The sequence below is a fragment of the Lonchura striata genome, chromosome 2 (genome assembly GCF_046129695.1).
Source record: "Lonchura striata isolate bLonStr1 chromosome 2, bLonStr1.mat, whole genome shotgun sequence".
Classification (NCBI taxonomy): Eukaryota; Metazoa; Chordata; class Aves; order Passeriformes; family Estrildidae; genus Lonchura; species Lonchura striata.
In genome coordinates this window covers 56,079,229-56,097,333 of record NC_134604.1, presented here as the reverse complement: position 1 = coordinate 56,097,333, position 18,105 = coordinate 56,079,229, and the positions used below count along the sequence as shown (strand labels likewise).

General features: G+C 34.0%; 1 protein-coding gene across 2 annotated transcripts in view; it reads right to left on the bottom strand.

The window, feature by feature from the left end:
• DIAPH3 (diaphanous related formin 3) overlaps positions 1 to 18,105 on the bottom strand; it is a 200,363-nt gene that overhangs the window by 71,212 nt on the left and 111,046 nt on the right. For both annotated transcript variants that reach the window (XM_031504802.2, XM_077781371.1), the window contains 3 exons: positions 13,460 to 13,584; positions 4,097 to 4,261; positions 67 to 202 (listed from right to left, as the gene is read on the bottom strand). In XM_031504802.2, coding sequence (XP_031360662.2) covers positions 67 to 202; positions 4,097 to 4,261; positions 13,460 to 13,584 — 426 coding nt within the window. The remainder of the gene's footprint in view (positions 1 to 66; positions 203 to 4,096; positions 4,262 to 13,459; positions 13,585 to 18,105) is intronic.

Sequence of the window (18,105 nt, the reverse complement as noted above, 5' to 3'; positions counted from 1 at the left end):
ATGGAAAAAATAGAATATTTATTTCCAGTAAAATGCTTGGTTAAATATGTTTTCTGTATCACTTACCTGTTTTCATTTCTAGCAAGCGTTTTTTCTTTTGTTGTCTCTCTAGTTTTTCTTTTTCTGCCTTCTCCTTAGCTATTTTAGCACGTCTTTGTTTTTCTTCTGCTTCCCTTCTTCTCATATTTTCTTTTACTGCTTGCTATGAAAAAAGTAAGAGTTCCATTAAAATTGAAGTCAGCAAAAAAAGCTGAACCTTAAAAACAAAGAAAAATGCTTTCAAACTGTAACCTCTAACCTCAATTTATGAAATCAAGTATTTCACATTCCATATTTAAAATATTTTATTCAGAAGAGAAAGCAAATTCAGAATAATCATGTTAAAAGCATAATAATTGCCCCAAAATGAGGATTATAAATTCAGCAAGAAATACATCTTAAGAATACTCATGTTAATATAGGAAGAATTCAAAATCTCTAAACCACCTTGTTCTACAAAATTGTATATTAGCATCAGTAGTTCTAAAACAATTTCAACACTTTCTTCTTTCTCATGCTGCCAGTACACCAAGCAAAACAAGGCTACCTGGGTAAGTGTTGCATTTTTCTTATTAACACATGCGTTAATTCTGGATTTAAAAAATCTGGTTAATATGCGTACAATACTGTTTATTTAGAATCATAAATATGTACTCCAAAACTTCCAGTGAAGCTAAAACGAAACAATGAGTTTCAGAGTTTTGAAATAAAAAAATTAAGCAAAAGAACTCTATTACATTCAATATATTTTTAACAAAAGTATTTTGGGATTAACTTTTCATTATTTTAATGTTAGCTATATGTACAGGGGTAAATTCTCAGTGCTCTAAGAATTTACATTTGCATTAAAGTGCACCTATTCTTCATTGCAGAAAGCTGGTTTCTTTCAGAACAGCTATATAAAACCCTGTCTATGATAATACATTAAACTGTCCACTCTTACAAAATGGCTAACATCTTCACAAGGACAGAGGCAAAAGCTTCAAGTTTGCTGGGATAATTAATGTCTCATTTGTTTTTAGAGGGAAAACGTCCAGAGTGCACTCAGGAAAAAAAGAATGGACTGACAAGTATTACATAGTACAGACAAATGCAGATTACAGCAATACTTGCACAGGCACATAGGCACTGTTTGCAGTATCACTGCCATAGAGAGTGACCAAAAGAAGGGGGGGAAAAAAATCACATAAAGCTTGTGAAGAAATACATGTGTTGGATAGCTGAAGAAGAATAAGCTTTCCATCATGAAAAAAATGACAATGAAATGGATTTTTTATACAAAGCAAAACTGTACTTTCACAGTGACTCTCTCCAAAGTCACCTCTGTCAAATTTCTTGATTCACGTGGAGGAGGATAGATGCTTCCTACAAAATTATAAAATTTTTAATTGAATTAATTTTGACAAATGATTTGCTGATTTTCAGACTGGGCATTCTGTAGAATAAACTACTGGATAAAATTCAAATGGGACCTGGTACTTGACAAGTATAATACTGGCAGAAATCACACACTTTCCTAATAGAGTGATCAAGGAAATTTCTACTTTTTCCCAAAAAAATATTATCAGTAGGACTCAGCCTCAGACTGCAATAATTCTAATGTAGTTGTCTATTCTTTTTAATCATATTAAACAAGTGAGCCTGACTTAATAATTTATACCTTCATATGCAGTGCAAATTGGATGCTTTGGAGTATCACACCTGGCCCCCAGCCCTTCTCTAACAGGAAACCAATTTTCCATAAATTCTATGTCAAAGCTTAAAATTTCAGGCTGATGATGTCTTGGGTACTATTTAAGACACTTCCCAGGAAGCTTAGGTACTTCTGTTGTTATGTCTCCTTTGAGACATCAGGTAGACAGCTCTCCAAATTCCACTAAATAAATTAAGTATGCATCTCCCTTGCCTAAATCACAAGATTAGACACTCAAACTCTCATACAAATATGCCCTAAGGCCAAATTCTATCCTACCTGTCCCAAGTGTTTTCAACAGGAAATGTAAGTGGAATGCCAAGACCTAGATTCTCCAAACTTGAGGCATTCTTGGGTTCTCTCTTGTGATTTCCAGGGTAATTTCTAATTTTCATTTAAGCATTTGCTTCATAGAAAGGAAAAATAGAGTTTAGGGAACACTCTTACTTGGTTACTCTTCTTCTGGTTCTTGAAGTTATGTCTCTGCTGAAGAGCAACCTAGTGCCAATAGGAGCAAGGGGTTTCTGCACCCTATGATTAGATTCATCTTGGACAGAACTGTTACCTCAAGGTGTGTTTGCTCCCTTTCCTACAACTAGAGGAAAATTCTAACCATTAAACAGTTTCTTCATCATGAAAGCTATCTGTCCAAGGAAAGGAATGAACTTGTTAGCAGTACCCATGATGCTGTGAAAGTATAGAGGGAGGTTAACAGGGATCTCTAATAGCTAAGATATTCCACCGAGTGTACCAGGAATTTAGCTGTGGAAGCTAAAGCTCTGAAGACAAGATGCTTCACCCCTTTTTTTTGGATCTCGCCAAGTAACTGTACTCTAGATGTGGTGCTCAAAGAGTGCGAATAATAATTGTCACAGCTACCAAATAACACTGAAATACAAAGCGCAAATCAAAGTTAGCTACAAAACTCAAGTGTAGGGCTCCAAATTTAAACACAGAGATTTTTAAAACTTTTTAATACATTTCCATTAACTAAGAATGGAAAAAAAATCCTATAAATAGGAAAATACTTCACGTAAATCATAAACTTTGCATGACAAGTTGACTGAACTTCACTCTCCCATACCTACTGGTGATGAGTCATCTTTTAGTTTGAGCTTCTTAATAATCCAGTGATTTTTTAGCACTAAATTTACAAGTCTTCTGAACAAAATTTTCTAAGATAACCATCACCTTCAGTTTCTGTCAGTAATAAACCCCAATATTAAACAATCATGAAAATCAGCTCATATGTCTCATGCTAGGCATCTCAAAAATATTTTCTGAAAAGTCTCAAAGCTGAGCAGCTAGTCAAGATTTTGATTGGTGTCATTGAATTATAAGGGGTTTCATGCCACCTTTTTCATACAGCCTTCAAACTGCTCTGCAAGATAGAATTGTTAATTTTCCTCAAGGTTCCTTCTATCATGCTCATCAATAATACCAGTATTGAAGCATTAATTAATCTATCTTTATGAAACTGCTGTTAAGTAGAAGCTAGCATCAGTGCTAATTTTAAAGACACAAAGAAGAAATATGGGCAAATTAATGCAAAGCATATCCACTTTCCTAGAGCCTCCAACTCAAAATGAACGTAAGCATTTAAATTTCTACAACATTTACATGGAAGGTATGGTTTAAACATCAGAAATTAAAATAATACAACTACTTCATAATATTTATTAATTCTGAAATCAGACTACTAAGTTTCGTATTAGGAACTGTTCAAGTTAGGAAAACAGAATTAATGCCCCTGTTCCCAAAAATCTGGCATATGTAACTTGTCAAGCAAAATCATTGCAGTTGAATAGTATCTAGGGTTTTAGTTGTTAAACTCTGAAGAAGCAGAGGCTTAGTAATCATGACATGTTCCAAATGGTTGCTAAATATGGGTTTCAGTTTAAGCATTTTCTTCAAAACTGATAGATATATGAACTTCAAACTGTTTCTCAGTACCTGTGAAAGAAGTAGTTTTCTCCACCTATAATCAGAAAATATTAAAAAACCCAACCAACCAAATAAAACCAAAGAAGACTGGAAACATGCAAGCAACCTAAATACATGTGTTGTAATAATAAGCTGTAATGACCAGGCTGCAATGAGAAGTAGGTGGAAAATGACTAAGTGAATCTTTCGATCTTTCTGTCTTTTGATCTATAGGCATTTGTTGGATCACTCGTCCAGATTTTGCCACAAAACTCATGCTCATACAATACCCCTGCAGGAGTGTAGTCAGTAAGTTAAGCTATGTCATCATAAGAAGACAGGTGTGACAGAAATCAGCTTATTATCCAAATTCATACATATAGATAAGGTTACAAAATATAACTTCTAAGAAACATTAGGTATAAAATAAACATATTGTACCATGAACATCATCCTGAAGTTGTTTAAGTCTGTTAAAAACTCCTCCACCGAAACTTTCTTCAGGTCAATGGCATAATACCCCATCACATTCTGATAGAGTTTTTCCATGTTCTCATGCATCCGTGAAAGTTTCTGAAAATCTTCTTTGGCATGATCTAGGAAGCTGTACATTGCTGTTAAGGCTGCAAGAATACTCAGTGAATCCAATCAAATATACTGCTTTCATTTAACATTGATTTGTATGTCATACACATTTTTTACTTCCTCAAATAAAGACAAAACAATTCTTTCCATGTTGTATTTACTATGTATACTAGGCCTATGAATAAATTCAGGGACTTTTATCAAAATACATCAACCACTTTAAATTTAAAGATTATTCAATTACTAGATAATTTCTTATGCAATTAAATGAAATGTATGTAACTAATCTAATTTCAAGCAACCATGTAATTTATTTAGTATCACTGTCTCCTTATTGAAGCTTAATGCTTAGGTATATAAATTATAATATCCTTGGAATTTAGGTACATATATCAATAATTAACTTGAATATTTTATCAATAAATACTATAGTCCCTACTAAAATTAGAGTAGAAACAGAAATACTGATAAACAGTATTAAACGTAAAAATAATGAAAGATAAAAAACTTCATTGTAACAGCAATACATTTATTTCTGTTCCTGAAGGCTGCATTAGGTATTTATGCTTTTTTTAAGGCTATTTGCAATGTCAACACAACTTAATTAAATTAGAGGTGAAAGCAATAAAACTACTTATATAAAAGATAAACAATTTATAAACAGCATCAAAATATTGCATATAAAATAAAAACCTCTATGCTTATTCAGAACTTCCAATAACATAGTTTGGCAAAGAAGCTCAAAGACAAAATATTCTACATAACCATTTTTTTATGTTGGGCAACTTCAGGAAGTGTGTACTTTAACACATTGGTAGCTAAACAAATATTTATGTTCCATTATTTTTTTGTTGTAGTGAATGCTACAAAAGACAAGAAATAGCCATTTTATCTTTACTCTCAATTGCCCACCTCAACTACTGCAAAAGAAAATTTATGAAGCCCAGAATTTTTAATCAAGTTCATGAAAATCTAAACCAACAGAATAGAACAGGACCTAGCATTTTTTCTTAATGAATCTCATACCATTGGCCTCAGTCCATTGTCCCAGGCTGCACAGATCCCCCTGCAGAGCCTTTTTATCTCCAGCAGATCAACATTCCCACCTAATTTCATTTTGTTAGCAAACTTGCTTGAGGGTGAGCTCAATCCTGTAGTGCAGATCATCAATAAAGATGCTGAACAGGACCGGCCCCAATACTGAGCCCTGGGGAACTCCACAAGTGACCAGTATATAATATATAATAACATTTTACAGCTGGATGACTGTTTTCACTCTTCAAGTTTTTTGCAATGCTTCTTTTTTAGTTTTGTTTAGAAGCTGAATTACATTTCTGTTGTACTGTTAAGTGTCCTTCTGGTTTGTTAAGGTTGCTTTAAAAATAACAAATAAGCAGTTACTGGGTTTTTTATTTTGTGATTTAGAATCCAGGCCAGAAATTCACACAATAATGATCTCAGATATATGCAGGAAGGGAGAAATAATGCACTTTCACAATATTCTAATTAGTCACTAATGGCTACTAACTGATTATGTAAGTGCAGAACAGCCTCCCCTACTACAGTCTTGTGAAAAAGGACTAACTAAAGTCAAGATTCAACAATTTAAAAATATACATCTTCTATCACCCCTCAACCACCTAATTTCAGACTTTCTCAACATGGCTCTTTTGCCAGTATAAGCTTCTTTTCATGCTTTTAGTAACTTCACAAGATGCAGCTCATAAGCAGCTCCAGACTGCCTTGCTGACTGGCTGGCAACAGCTCAAAGAGAACTGATGCTGCCAGCCCTCTTTTCTTCTACATCACTTTGAATCGCCTTTACTCAGCTCCCAAGATGAGCATAGCACACAGGAAACTGATCTTGAGATTCTTAAAAAATTATTCTGACTCTTAAAAAGCGATTGGTAGGAAATCAAAGAAAGTTGATGAGAAGTTTGTCTACAAATGCTGTCCAAGGACTATATAAAAAAGGATTCTGTGAAACAAGACATGACAAAACACAAACTAAGACCATCAAAGAAATGTCACCAGTTCACAAAAATACAAACAAACCAAAACAACAAAAAAAGAGTGAAACTAGAAAAAATAATTCTGACATCTGGTTTAATTTTGATACTAATATTTAGGATACTTACTATTTGTGATTCTATTACTATTAACAGATCTTAAGAAAAAATACAGGTTTTTGCAATTATGAGGGTGTTTATTTCCACAGAGTGAAGGGTAAAGGAAAATTAGATAAATTCATTTTGCTGTCTCTTTACATAAATGACAGATATTAAACACTCCAGTATTTTTACTTTTCTAGGAAGCAAAAACAAAAAAAAATGGTTGAAATGATCAGTAAAATGTAGACTTCATCTTGTAAATTACAAAAAAATATCCTGAAAAGAAAACCTGGGGAGTGGGGGAAGTGAGAGAAAATTTCTGTGATATTCTTCAAGACACAGCTAAAATTATAGCTATGTTAATAGAGTCCATACAAGCTGGTTAATTTTACACTGTTGAAAACTGACTCCCTTTGAATATCTGATGCATAATTTTAAACACAAACTACAGTATTTTGGCAAGATGTTTTGCTATCTAGTATTTCAATGCCAGACACAATGAATCCTGAGATTTTTATTTTCCATATGGTGCATTATGAGATACCCCTAAGATCTTGGCATTCTACTGAGACTGTGCTGCAATTTACGTACTTTTAATAACCCCTCTTCCTTTTCTCCTTAAATATGTCTTTTGTTAGCCGACTCTAGCTAAACTGGAAACAACAGGGAATACTACTGACTACAGCAATCCCAACTGTAATTATTATGAACAGGTTGATACATACATATTATCAACTAAACGATTCATTGGTTTTGGATGAATGAAGACAGAAGTACAGCTGAGCTGCAACACAGGTGGGAAGAAAACAAAATCAAGTTTTTTGGTATTTGTTAATTTTTCTGAAGTGGCTTTACTTCATGGACTGCCTTTTTGGAATCACTGGACTACAGATCATTCTGCTAATTAATGTAACAGGACAGCACTGCACAGCTGAAACAAGATCTGTGGCAAAATTTTTAACTGCTATATGTTTGGTCTTGCATATTCTGGCAGCTCTTTTCACAGTGAATTGGTTGTCTGAAGTTCATACTAATTTTAATACATTGTGTATATAGAATACTAATATAGTTCAGCATAACAATCCCAAGTAAAAGCAGCTGTTACCCTAGAAAAGATGATGAATAACGTTAATCTCTACTTAACACTTCCTTAAAAGACCCCAATATTGACTACTTGTATTTTAGCAGAATCTTCATAAGGGAACTGAGAGTGCCATATACTAGATGACAACAGCCTCCACAAAGCATGGCAAACCTTTTGAAGACTGATGCAAAAAGATTTAGAGGTCACTTCCAACCATTTCAACAAATAATTTTCTACTCATAGCAAGCAGAGTGAATGCTGTTGGACTCTGTTAAGGATTTCTCACATTTTAGGAAAATAATTGCAATTGTCTGAAAAATACATGTCAAAGAGAATTCTTTTTATATACATATACCAAAGTTCAACAGAAAAATTCTGCATCTGAAAATAATAGTTCAAGAAACACATAGAAATGTTTAGATTTTTATATCAGTACCTTCTGAAGTGTACTTGTCAAATAATACCTTCTCTTTGAGTCACTCCTACTTATCTCTATGCTACAATACTAAACAAAGTGGCCAAGTATTTGTATCACAAAAAGCTGCTGCATCCACTGTGTATGTATCATATATTACAAGTAAAACCAGTGCTAGCTATATGCCTTAAGTCCAGACCAGATATTAGAAGAAGCATAGACTTAAATTAAATTTACAATGGTTGGCAAAGTCCTATCTCATTACCTGTCCACACAGTTAACATCTTGACCCTCTACCAAAGAGCAACACACAATCTTTTTTTACCTGAAGAGCTCAGGTCCTGTAATCCACAAAGTCCTTAGGATACAAGGACATCTTACAGATTCAGTTTATGTTGCACAGGGGGAACTTCAAACTATGAGGTCAATTAAGTAACCAACAGTTTGGAGGCAGCAATACCCTTCCCTGCAGCTGAAATGGGTTCCTTTTACCTCATTTGGTACTGAAGGCTCTGACTTATTTATGTGCTGTTTCTTCTTCCCCTTTCTACAATGTCAACAAATCAAATTAAATGGCAAAGGAACAGCTAATTGATGAAGAAAGGACATTTTTCCTAGCTGAAAAGCAGCACCAGCTGATTGTCTCTCAAGTATTAGTTCCATAAGTTTCTGTAAAGAATACCATCAACATCACTTTTATCAGTAAGCTCAAACTTTCTCAGCTGGTGCTTGGAAAATCAGAAGATGGGAGCTGTATTGATAAACAGCATGTTGACTAAATCACTTAATTAAACTTTTAATATGCAATTTAAATACTCTCCCTAAACCCACTAAATTTTTATTTTGAACATACAAGGGTATATTGTTCACTGTGCTTTTTATGGAACATTTAACTCAATGGATTTAATACGTTAGATCAATATCAATTCAATATTCTTTGACTTCCCTAATTAAAGGAAACAGAAGAATTGAGATAATAACTATTTCTTTTCAGCTAGCATACACAGAATGGCTCACAAATTAACACAATCTAATATATAGTAGAAATATTCATAATTACAGACTTTGTCAATAAAAGAGTGAACCAACTGTGCATGTCTCTGACTTCCTAAAGAAACAAGAATGTTAATCAGTTCATTAGGGGGCTTTGGGTTGTGATATTTAGCGACAGGATGTAATGGTCTGCTTGTCCATAGAGCTTAATTGTACTCAGGATGAAAAATTATTTTCTACAAAGCACTATCCTCCTTTTTTAAGCCTTCCTGCTGGTTTCTTTTATGAGCCAAATGCTTTTCAAGACATCATCACCATTCAGATTTCCTTGTCATAGGAATAAAAGTAAAGACAGGTCCAGATTTCATCATGCTGTGAAGGATTATCTAACCTTTACATCAAACCTTTTCTTCTTCGTAATTTATTGAAGTTCCTATTTTCTTAAAAGTGAGCTGCTTTAATTAGCGCGTTCATAGACATAACTAAAAACTGTATGCAACTATGCTGTTTAGAAATTGCTGTCTGCTAGGTCAGATAGTAGGTGAGAATTAACTATTTCTGTTCATAATATTTACTATTCAAAATATTGTATTTGAATAGTCTAATACGATTAAATATGTAGTATGGCTATTGTAAGAACTTAAAGAGCACAGTTGCCTGTCTCAAATACTCTTTAGGCCATAGAAGAACCTTGCCACGAGGTAAGAACAGAAGGGAGCAACAGGATGTTTCTAACCTGGAAGAGGTGAGATCTGGGTAGCAAATCCTGGTTAATGCATCCAGACAACAATTCCCACTGTGGAAATCTGTGTAAAGAAGCAACTGCAATTGAAATATCACTGCTCAAACAAAGATCATTCCAAGTTATGCGATAGATGGGCAACTCTGACTACTGAAGATGCCCTTCCACAAATATGCCTCCTAGGGACTATAAATTAAACTACTGTGACAGGAACTCAAGTTAAGATAAAGCTGGTACTATTGTTGGGTGTTATCTCAGACCTAGGGGAAGGCAACAAAGATGGGGGAGAAGAATAGATCACTGATAATGGACTCAAAGAATGCAGAATTTCTAGAAAGTACAAGTTCCAAGTCAAAGTCGATTTCCTTTTGACTAGGAAAGCCAACTCAGCAACTGTGCTGAAATCAGCTCCAGCTGGATGCAAGGTAATTCTAGCAGGGAAAGATCACAACCCACTGAACCAAAAAACCCACGACTCAAACAAAGAGAAAGACTGAGCACAGGACTAACATTAAGAGAACTGTGTAGCCAATGACCATTGATTCATTTGTTTGGTAAAATATATAAATAGCGAAAAGTTTTAACCACCTCAGGACACACCACAACCAAGAAACCCAAGGTGAAGGAAGACTAACAGCATGCCACTGGATCCACGTGTGAGGACTATCTTCTGCTTTACATTCTCCTTTCCCCCTACTGACCCATATTTACTGTTAAATAAAATGCGCATTATTGACTTCAGCATATATTCTCAGGTCATTAATCAGATTTTAACAGCTGGTTTTACCTGAACTGATATATTCTAAGTAAGACCAAATATTTCTTCTGCCAGTTTCTGACAGCAGTCAATATCCAACAATTAGGAAAAACAAGGAGGAAATGAAACCTGGCAAATGTAGCATGATAAGTCAGTTTCTAACAATCTGGATGTTAGTCATTATTCTAAGCTAAAGCTGCCTCTAGGCTACTGTTAGCCATTTATCTAGGCCTTACATGAAATTAATTCACGTTTTCAGTTTAATTGTCTGTTGTCCATGAAAACATTTCTGTTAGTGTTTTTTAACCTGCTGGACAGTATTTCATGTGGGATGAACCCATGGTTAATTAAAGACATGAAGAATATATTCCTCTCTTTCCTTCTCATGGGAACCAAAATTACAATTATTTTTACTGTATTTTCTTAACTTTTTTGATTTTCCAACATCAGATAATTACTCAGAGTACATATTATACAGAGTATATACTCTATATATCAGTCTATAATCACTGAGGTTCACTTGTTTTGTCAGCATCTGCCAGTATCTCCCTTTGATGTAAGGATTTTTTTCAAAGATATTAATAATAGAAAAAAAGTAATCAAAACACTTTTTAACCTAAGAAATTTCTTTCCTTTTAAGTCTCTGTGAAAACACTTTGTAGAAACATGGATGGAAATTCAGTTCTGTTCTATTGACTTCTTACTTTTATCTGCATGCTGCAATAGACCTGTAAAGGATGGTTTCTTTTTACAAAACACACAATGACTCTCTGCCATCACATTTTACCTCCAATTAATAGATGTTCATTTCATATTTAGTCTTCAACAGTTTTCTTGGTAGGAAAGCCTGACTTGAAGATCCTCCTTGTAGCCCTTCTAAAAAACCTGTGGGTTTCTTTTCAGCTTTGATCTGGTCTACTGAAAGGTGTTCCTGCCTATAGCAGAGGGGTTGAAACAAGATGATCCTTGAGGTTCCTTCCAACCCAAATTATTCTTATATTCCTCAATTGCATGATTCCTTTGTGGCTCCAGCTAGCTTAGTTCATGTAAGAGTCTGTAGTCCATTAAGTTTATATTTGAGTTAATTTTGAATTTTTTTCAAGTGTTTTGTGATCACTGTTTACTCCTGGGAATTAATTGCTATGTATTCTATATTAAGAAAAAGAATTCTACTGATCCTTTCATTTAACATCATCCTTCCAATTACAATATTACACAGTAGGGTCAAGTGAAATTCTCCCTAAAGAAAACTGATGCAAAGAACAAATTTAACTTTATGGCTATGACTTATCTTCTTAACCTACATTGATAATCCACATATTTTCTAGCAGATTAGAGTTTTTGAGATGCCTGAAAAAGACGAACTGTAGGTCCTCCTTTGCATTTCCTAAGATGATCACTATCCATTTTAAGCGTTCAGTAAACTGCTCTAATGGTCGTCATATATCGCAATGGAATTTCAATCCCAGAAAAAGTTTATGCTACTTATTGACAAGGTCTGCCTACCTACTCTGTCTTAAATACAACTTATAACTTTTTATCACAGTATTCCACTCACTTCTGCTAGGAAGTTTCATAAATGCCTAAAAAGTCAGTAACACAAAGGAAAATGAAGCATCCTACATCATCATTCTTAAATATAGATATTTGGTATTAGCATATAATGGATATAAAACACATGCAAAAAGTTAGAAGACCCTGCATCACGACTATTTCAGATTAGAGGATTGTTGCAAGTCCCTTCCAACTGAAATCGTCTATTATATTTTAACAGATAAAAAAGGGCCTGTCCTTTTTCATAGTTTAGAATTTTTAACAAGTGCTTCCCATTCCTAACTTCCTAGAGTAACATATAATTTTCCAAACAAAATGCAGACTTTATGAGTCCTAGCAATATTCTCCAAAAGCTCTTATGGATATATTTTCCTCTAACTTCCTGGCAATATTTTATCTCTTCCCTTCAGAACCCATCTCCTAGTTCTCCTATTATGCTGTCACTTTCTTCATGATCAAACTTATGTTTCATACTGTAGAGACATCATGCTGGGGGGTTGCAATGTATTTTCCAAAAACACATTGAGCTGGGAAAAAAAATGCATCACACTAAACAGAACAAACTCAACAACAAAATACCCAACTTTAAAAAAAAATTAGTAACAACACTGGAAGGTAAAGATAACACACAGCAGTTAAGCTGCAAACACTTGTGTTGCAGTGCATCTAACAAAGACAGAACTGGCCCTCACACAGGAAGAACCAGTACATTCACCTGGCCTTGGGGTAATTTGCCATGGCTTGTGTAATAGGATGAGATGAATCAAGAGGACTGTGTCCCAAGTCCTCCAGCCTTTGTACCTAACAGAGCAGTCTTCCAGCTAGGTAACAACCTAACCAAGCCTGCAGAGCAAATTTCAACCTGTCTGCTCATATTTCTGCTTTCAGATTAGTCTTGGTGCCAAGAATACATGGCTAACATTTGCTAAAGAGGTTTAAGTGAAAGAATTACTTTTTTTCCACTTTAATTAATTATCTTGATTTCACAAGGTGTTCTTATGAAAGACAAGCAGTGAAGTTGGCTGCATGATTTGGAACAAATAGTGAGAAAAAGAATTTTGGCAAAAATAATGCCAGAAAACAGTTTTCATGGACTGTAAATCTCATTTCTGAAATAACAGAAATTTACTGGTTTTGTGGTTGCATATACAAAAACATTCACAATGGTAATGTATACACTAGAAAACAAAGAGACACAGGGTGACAGACATATTTTTCTAGGAGATTCTGATACAAAAATGCCATGTAACACCCACAGTGCTTAACATTCCTATTATAACTTCTCTTTACTAAGTTAAGAAACTCCTATACATTATAAAAGCCAACAGCAAGCATTTTTTCCTCATTCATTCCACTTTGGAGTAATCCTTTAATTGGACTGTACATGTATTTCATTTTTGAGAGGAAAAACAAGTCAGATTTTTCAAAAATACATGCTACAAACTAGACAGAAGTTATGCAAAGAAATTTAAAATTTCTTTGGGATTAAATTACTTAAATTACTTAGTAATCACTAAGGGATTTTTGATTTGTTTTGTTTTTTAAGAGTGTCTCAAAGGATATTGACATTTTTGCTACAAACTTATCGTGCTTATCTTCAGGAACTGGAAAAGTCTGCAAATCCTTCTCAAGCTGTTGAAGTTGCCTCTCCATATGCTTGAGGCTCTTCTCCAGGTTTTCTGCTGAGACTAAAATACAGAACATTCATTCTGTTAAAACACGAAACAAAAATCATTGTTTCCAAAATGCAAGAGTTAAAACCTTACCCAAGTCAGCATGCTACATTGTTAATTCTGCAATAAAAGCACACTGAACAAATTACTATGCAAAATGAGGACGTCACTCTATAATGTTCAGCTCTCTCTTATGCAGCTGCCCTATTCTCACTAGATGCATGCTGTTTGAATGTTGTATTTACATATTTACATGTTTTTATGCCCAAGGTTTTGCATTGCAATTAACGCTCTGTTTTAGTGAATCTGAGATGTACATATGCCAGTCTTTCTCTTCTGATTAACCAAAGGACAAGTTTTCAAGATATTCTAAGAACCATAAAGCTTATCTCCATCTCATTCTGTTAAAACAGAAAATACAAACATTTTCATGAACGATCACAAAGAAAATAAGATTCCCAAACACAAAAAATTGGGCTATTAAACATCTATGCATAAAACCCAAACCTTAGTTCTCTAGTTTAAAAGCACTATGTATGGTAAAAAAAAACCAACAGAATTTGTTGGAGCAAAAGTGCTAGCCAAGCATTTGAGAGGGTACAACAGAGCAGCACAGGGACTTAGGAAAAAGAAAAGAGCAGAGCTAAAACATCAGGGATTTATAGAAGGATGAAAAAAAAGCAAAAATTTTCTTTGCCAGGAAAAGCAAGATACAACATTCATCCATTTGAAGCAATGCATGTAGAGTTGAATGCTTGATCTGTAAATAGTTGATTGAAATATCAAGATCACCAGAGTAATTTTAGGATACTTAGAATGTATTCTTTCTTAGATCTGTATTATAGCCATCGGTTAAAACTTATTTTCGATTATTTATGAAGTCAACATTTATTTAAGTTTGACAGGAGCAATATATAAAGAGGTAAGAACAGACTGTGAATTCTAGTCTAACAACTTTTTTTTCTTTTTAATTATTTATTTCATTCACAATATACTGTAAATATCTGTAAAGGTATAGTTACCTTCATTTTACCATACAATCTGTAGTATATCCCTAATTTCATCCACCAAATAGTTATGTGAGAAAAAACATGAAATACATAGAATAAACACATCCTCCCTTGATACAAGCCTGACAGAGTCCTCAAATGACTACAGTAAAATGCTCAATAGCAACTATAATCCCATTAATGGCAGAAAGGTTAACACAACTATAAAATGATCCATGGCAATGTGAAAAATTGCTTTGTAAACATCATTTTTAAATGCCTCTGGTTACTCAAAAACTACTTTCTCAACTGCATGTTAGACTTGCACATTTTGACTCAATTGGTAAGCCAAAATCATCACCAGTTAGGTCAGTTGGATTCAGTAGTTAAAAAAACGCTTTGTTTGGGGAGCATAGCTAAAATTAGAAGCTGACAATGTTGACAAAGACATGTTTCAGTCTTCACTGGCCCCAGAAACAAACCTGATTTTAATAGAAAATCATACATCTGCTGGTGTGAGAAGCATCTGAGGGTCAGGCACACACCATTTTATGTCACTGATGCTAAGAAATACAGAATACAACAACTTATGTGCAGTCTATTGACTGAACTCTTCACAAGACTGTTTGTCTTGCATAGAGTTCATAGTATAAATTAATGTGACATATCCATATTGTACATATAGTACGTAATGCCAAAATTATGAGAGCTGGCAAGGAACACTGATTTAAAAACAATACAAAAGCCCAACCCACCAAAAAAAATCCTCTACACCAATTTCAGACAGCAGCTAACAGCTACACTCTTTTACCCAGATGAGAAACCCAACAAAATAACTATGAGTCTAGAGCTGATTAACAGGTTATTCAGAGATTTTCAAGCTCTTGCTTTCAGCAAAGCCAGTTTATCACTCAGCACTTCAGTTTTTTTAACATTGAACATTTAACTATTTGATCAAGAATCTTCATCTCTATTTTGTCCTGAAGAGGTTTTTTTTTTTTCCCACTGTCATGATCTTAGGTTGTTCTTGAACTTAAGATTTCAGCATGCCTTTGATTTCAGCAGTGTATTACTATTAGATATATTTTCCTTTAAGACTATATTTCTGACAGTAGCCTCAAATAAAGGCTAGTTCACAATACACTGCTATTAAGTTTGGTTCTACTGTCTTTGCAGCTTTCAATTTAGTGAAAACAGATTTGTAAAAAAATCAAACCTTGTACTATAACCAGCTCTTCCAAAAAAACATCATATAAAATAATTGCCAACCTTTTCTTGTGTGCCTCTGAAAGACATGATATAAAATCTGAAGGGACATAGAAGAATGGCAGAAAATGAAAAAAAAAATCTCCTTAACTTTAACCCCTAATCCTAGAGGAATTCAGAAATAAACCCAAGCCAAACTGTAGTACACAACTCATAAGCTAGTTAAAAAACAAAGTCAAACCCTGAGGTTCTGAATGTCAGTAAGCCCACAAAGCAAGGCTGTTTGCTGAATACAATGAATGTGTGCCTAAACAATCTCCTACTTACACCTGCTCATACCCCCTAAGCTCTCACAGCCCTCTTCCAGAATGCCTCCTGCTATCTTTATAAGAAATAATTAGATTTCCCATCATCTGTTTTTTATTGTTAAAACAACTTCGTTCTTAGGGCTTCTGAATCTGGTTTTTCTAATATCACTATTATTCCGGAAGCCTCTTCACCGCTTCTGTTTTGAAATATTTCTGCACAGTGTTTCAGGTGATGACTCACCAGCCCTTTAATTTTTGCATTACAATTTCTCCAGTTATTCTGAGAATACCTTGTCTGATTAATTTACAACAAAATATCTTTTTTTTCTTGACCAAAGCCCTTATTACAGTATCAAGATGCATGATCTCGTAATTCATGTTATTGATTTTCATTTCTTTTATTCTGCTTTGTCAGGATCACCCAGTGATGACAACTCAATACCTCTCTCATCTGGTGAACTATCTAACCCTGTGTCAGACATGCTCATTGGTGCAATACCACAATTTTTTTTTTTACCATGTTCCTTTTAAGACAGTATTTTGTTTCTTCTACTTTTTATTCAAATATTCTTCTACTTTTTATTCAATATTTATTGAATATTGTCTTATTGCACATAATATCAAGTGCTTTACTGAAGTCAATATAGATTTTATGGGATTGAAAAAAAAATTAAAAATTGATAACCAAAGCTATCAATAAATTCATTTTTATTTTATGTTACTCTCATTAACCTCTCCCTGTGTTGGATAATTCTTTCCTTTATAAATCTTTATGTTGATAAAGTCAGATATAGAGACATGAAATTGCTCAAATAATTTTTTAGGTTTCTTAAATATTCTACAGTAGCACAACATTAATATAGCCACAGGAAAGTTTGATAAAAATGTATTTATTAAACTTCTAGTTTTATCTCAATTATCTCAGGATGCAGAATGTGAAACTGGTATTTACAGTATGAGAATACAGTACTCTGAATTTTCTTCTTTCAAAAAATTTCTATGGAGAATTTTCACTCCTATCTCTCCCATCCCCAGATCATTATTCTTGCCTAAAAATAAAGCAATATTTAACTAGATTTGAAACTATACCTGTTTTATCTTAAATACAAAAATAATTCTCCAAAGTGAAGCAATACCTGCAAGTTGTCCCATTTTTATTGCTGCAAACCTTTTGCTACTTTTTGCATCAGTCGATATTTCAGGCATTTTATATGCCCACATTCTATGACAATTTGCTTGGATGTTGCCATCTCCTAATCTTGATTTCATCCTCTCATCTACAGGTATTTTTCCTCCCTTGTGTTATTATGGCCCCTTTATTCTGAGAGAGTGACAGTGACAAACTGACCTCTAGCCTGATACAAAAAATTATGCCATATTATTAAAAATATTCTAGAAATATACTATTGGTTTTGCCATGTGAAAATTACACTGGACTGATTGAGTTTACTGAATAATTCTTTAAAATTGTCATCATATTATAAATGCAGCATTTAAAAGTAAGGTGAAATGACAAAATACAGCCAAAAAAGCCCCATAACCAACAAGAAAAACCTCATCCATAGTTTCAGGTGGATTTAGAGCACTAACAAAGAAATATTACAGAGGAAAAGTATTGACTTCTTCTGTAAGCACCAGTAAAGGTTGGAAATATCCATTAACACTAGCATAAGATCTATTTGGATAGACTCAGTGTCACACAGCACTGAAAATATAAAAATTATGAGTTTTTTTTCTCCCAAATTAATGATTTTCCTCGTCTCTACATCCATTTTCTGTCTTTGTTCCCTTTTCTCTCCCCTTTCTTCTTTGTGTGTGTGTGCCTAAGGTGCATACAATATTCCTTTTGAGATCTTTTTTTCCCCAAAGCTCTGACAATGCCACTGGCTTTTTAGCACTCAGACTTTCCCTTCTGTAGCCAGAGCAGAAGTTAGTTTCACACATGAAAAAAGGCACCTAGAAAGGATTTTTGTCTCCTATTTTGAATTCACATATGAGCACACTAATGTAGTGTAACTGGTAAACAATGTGGG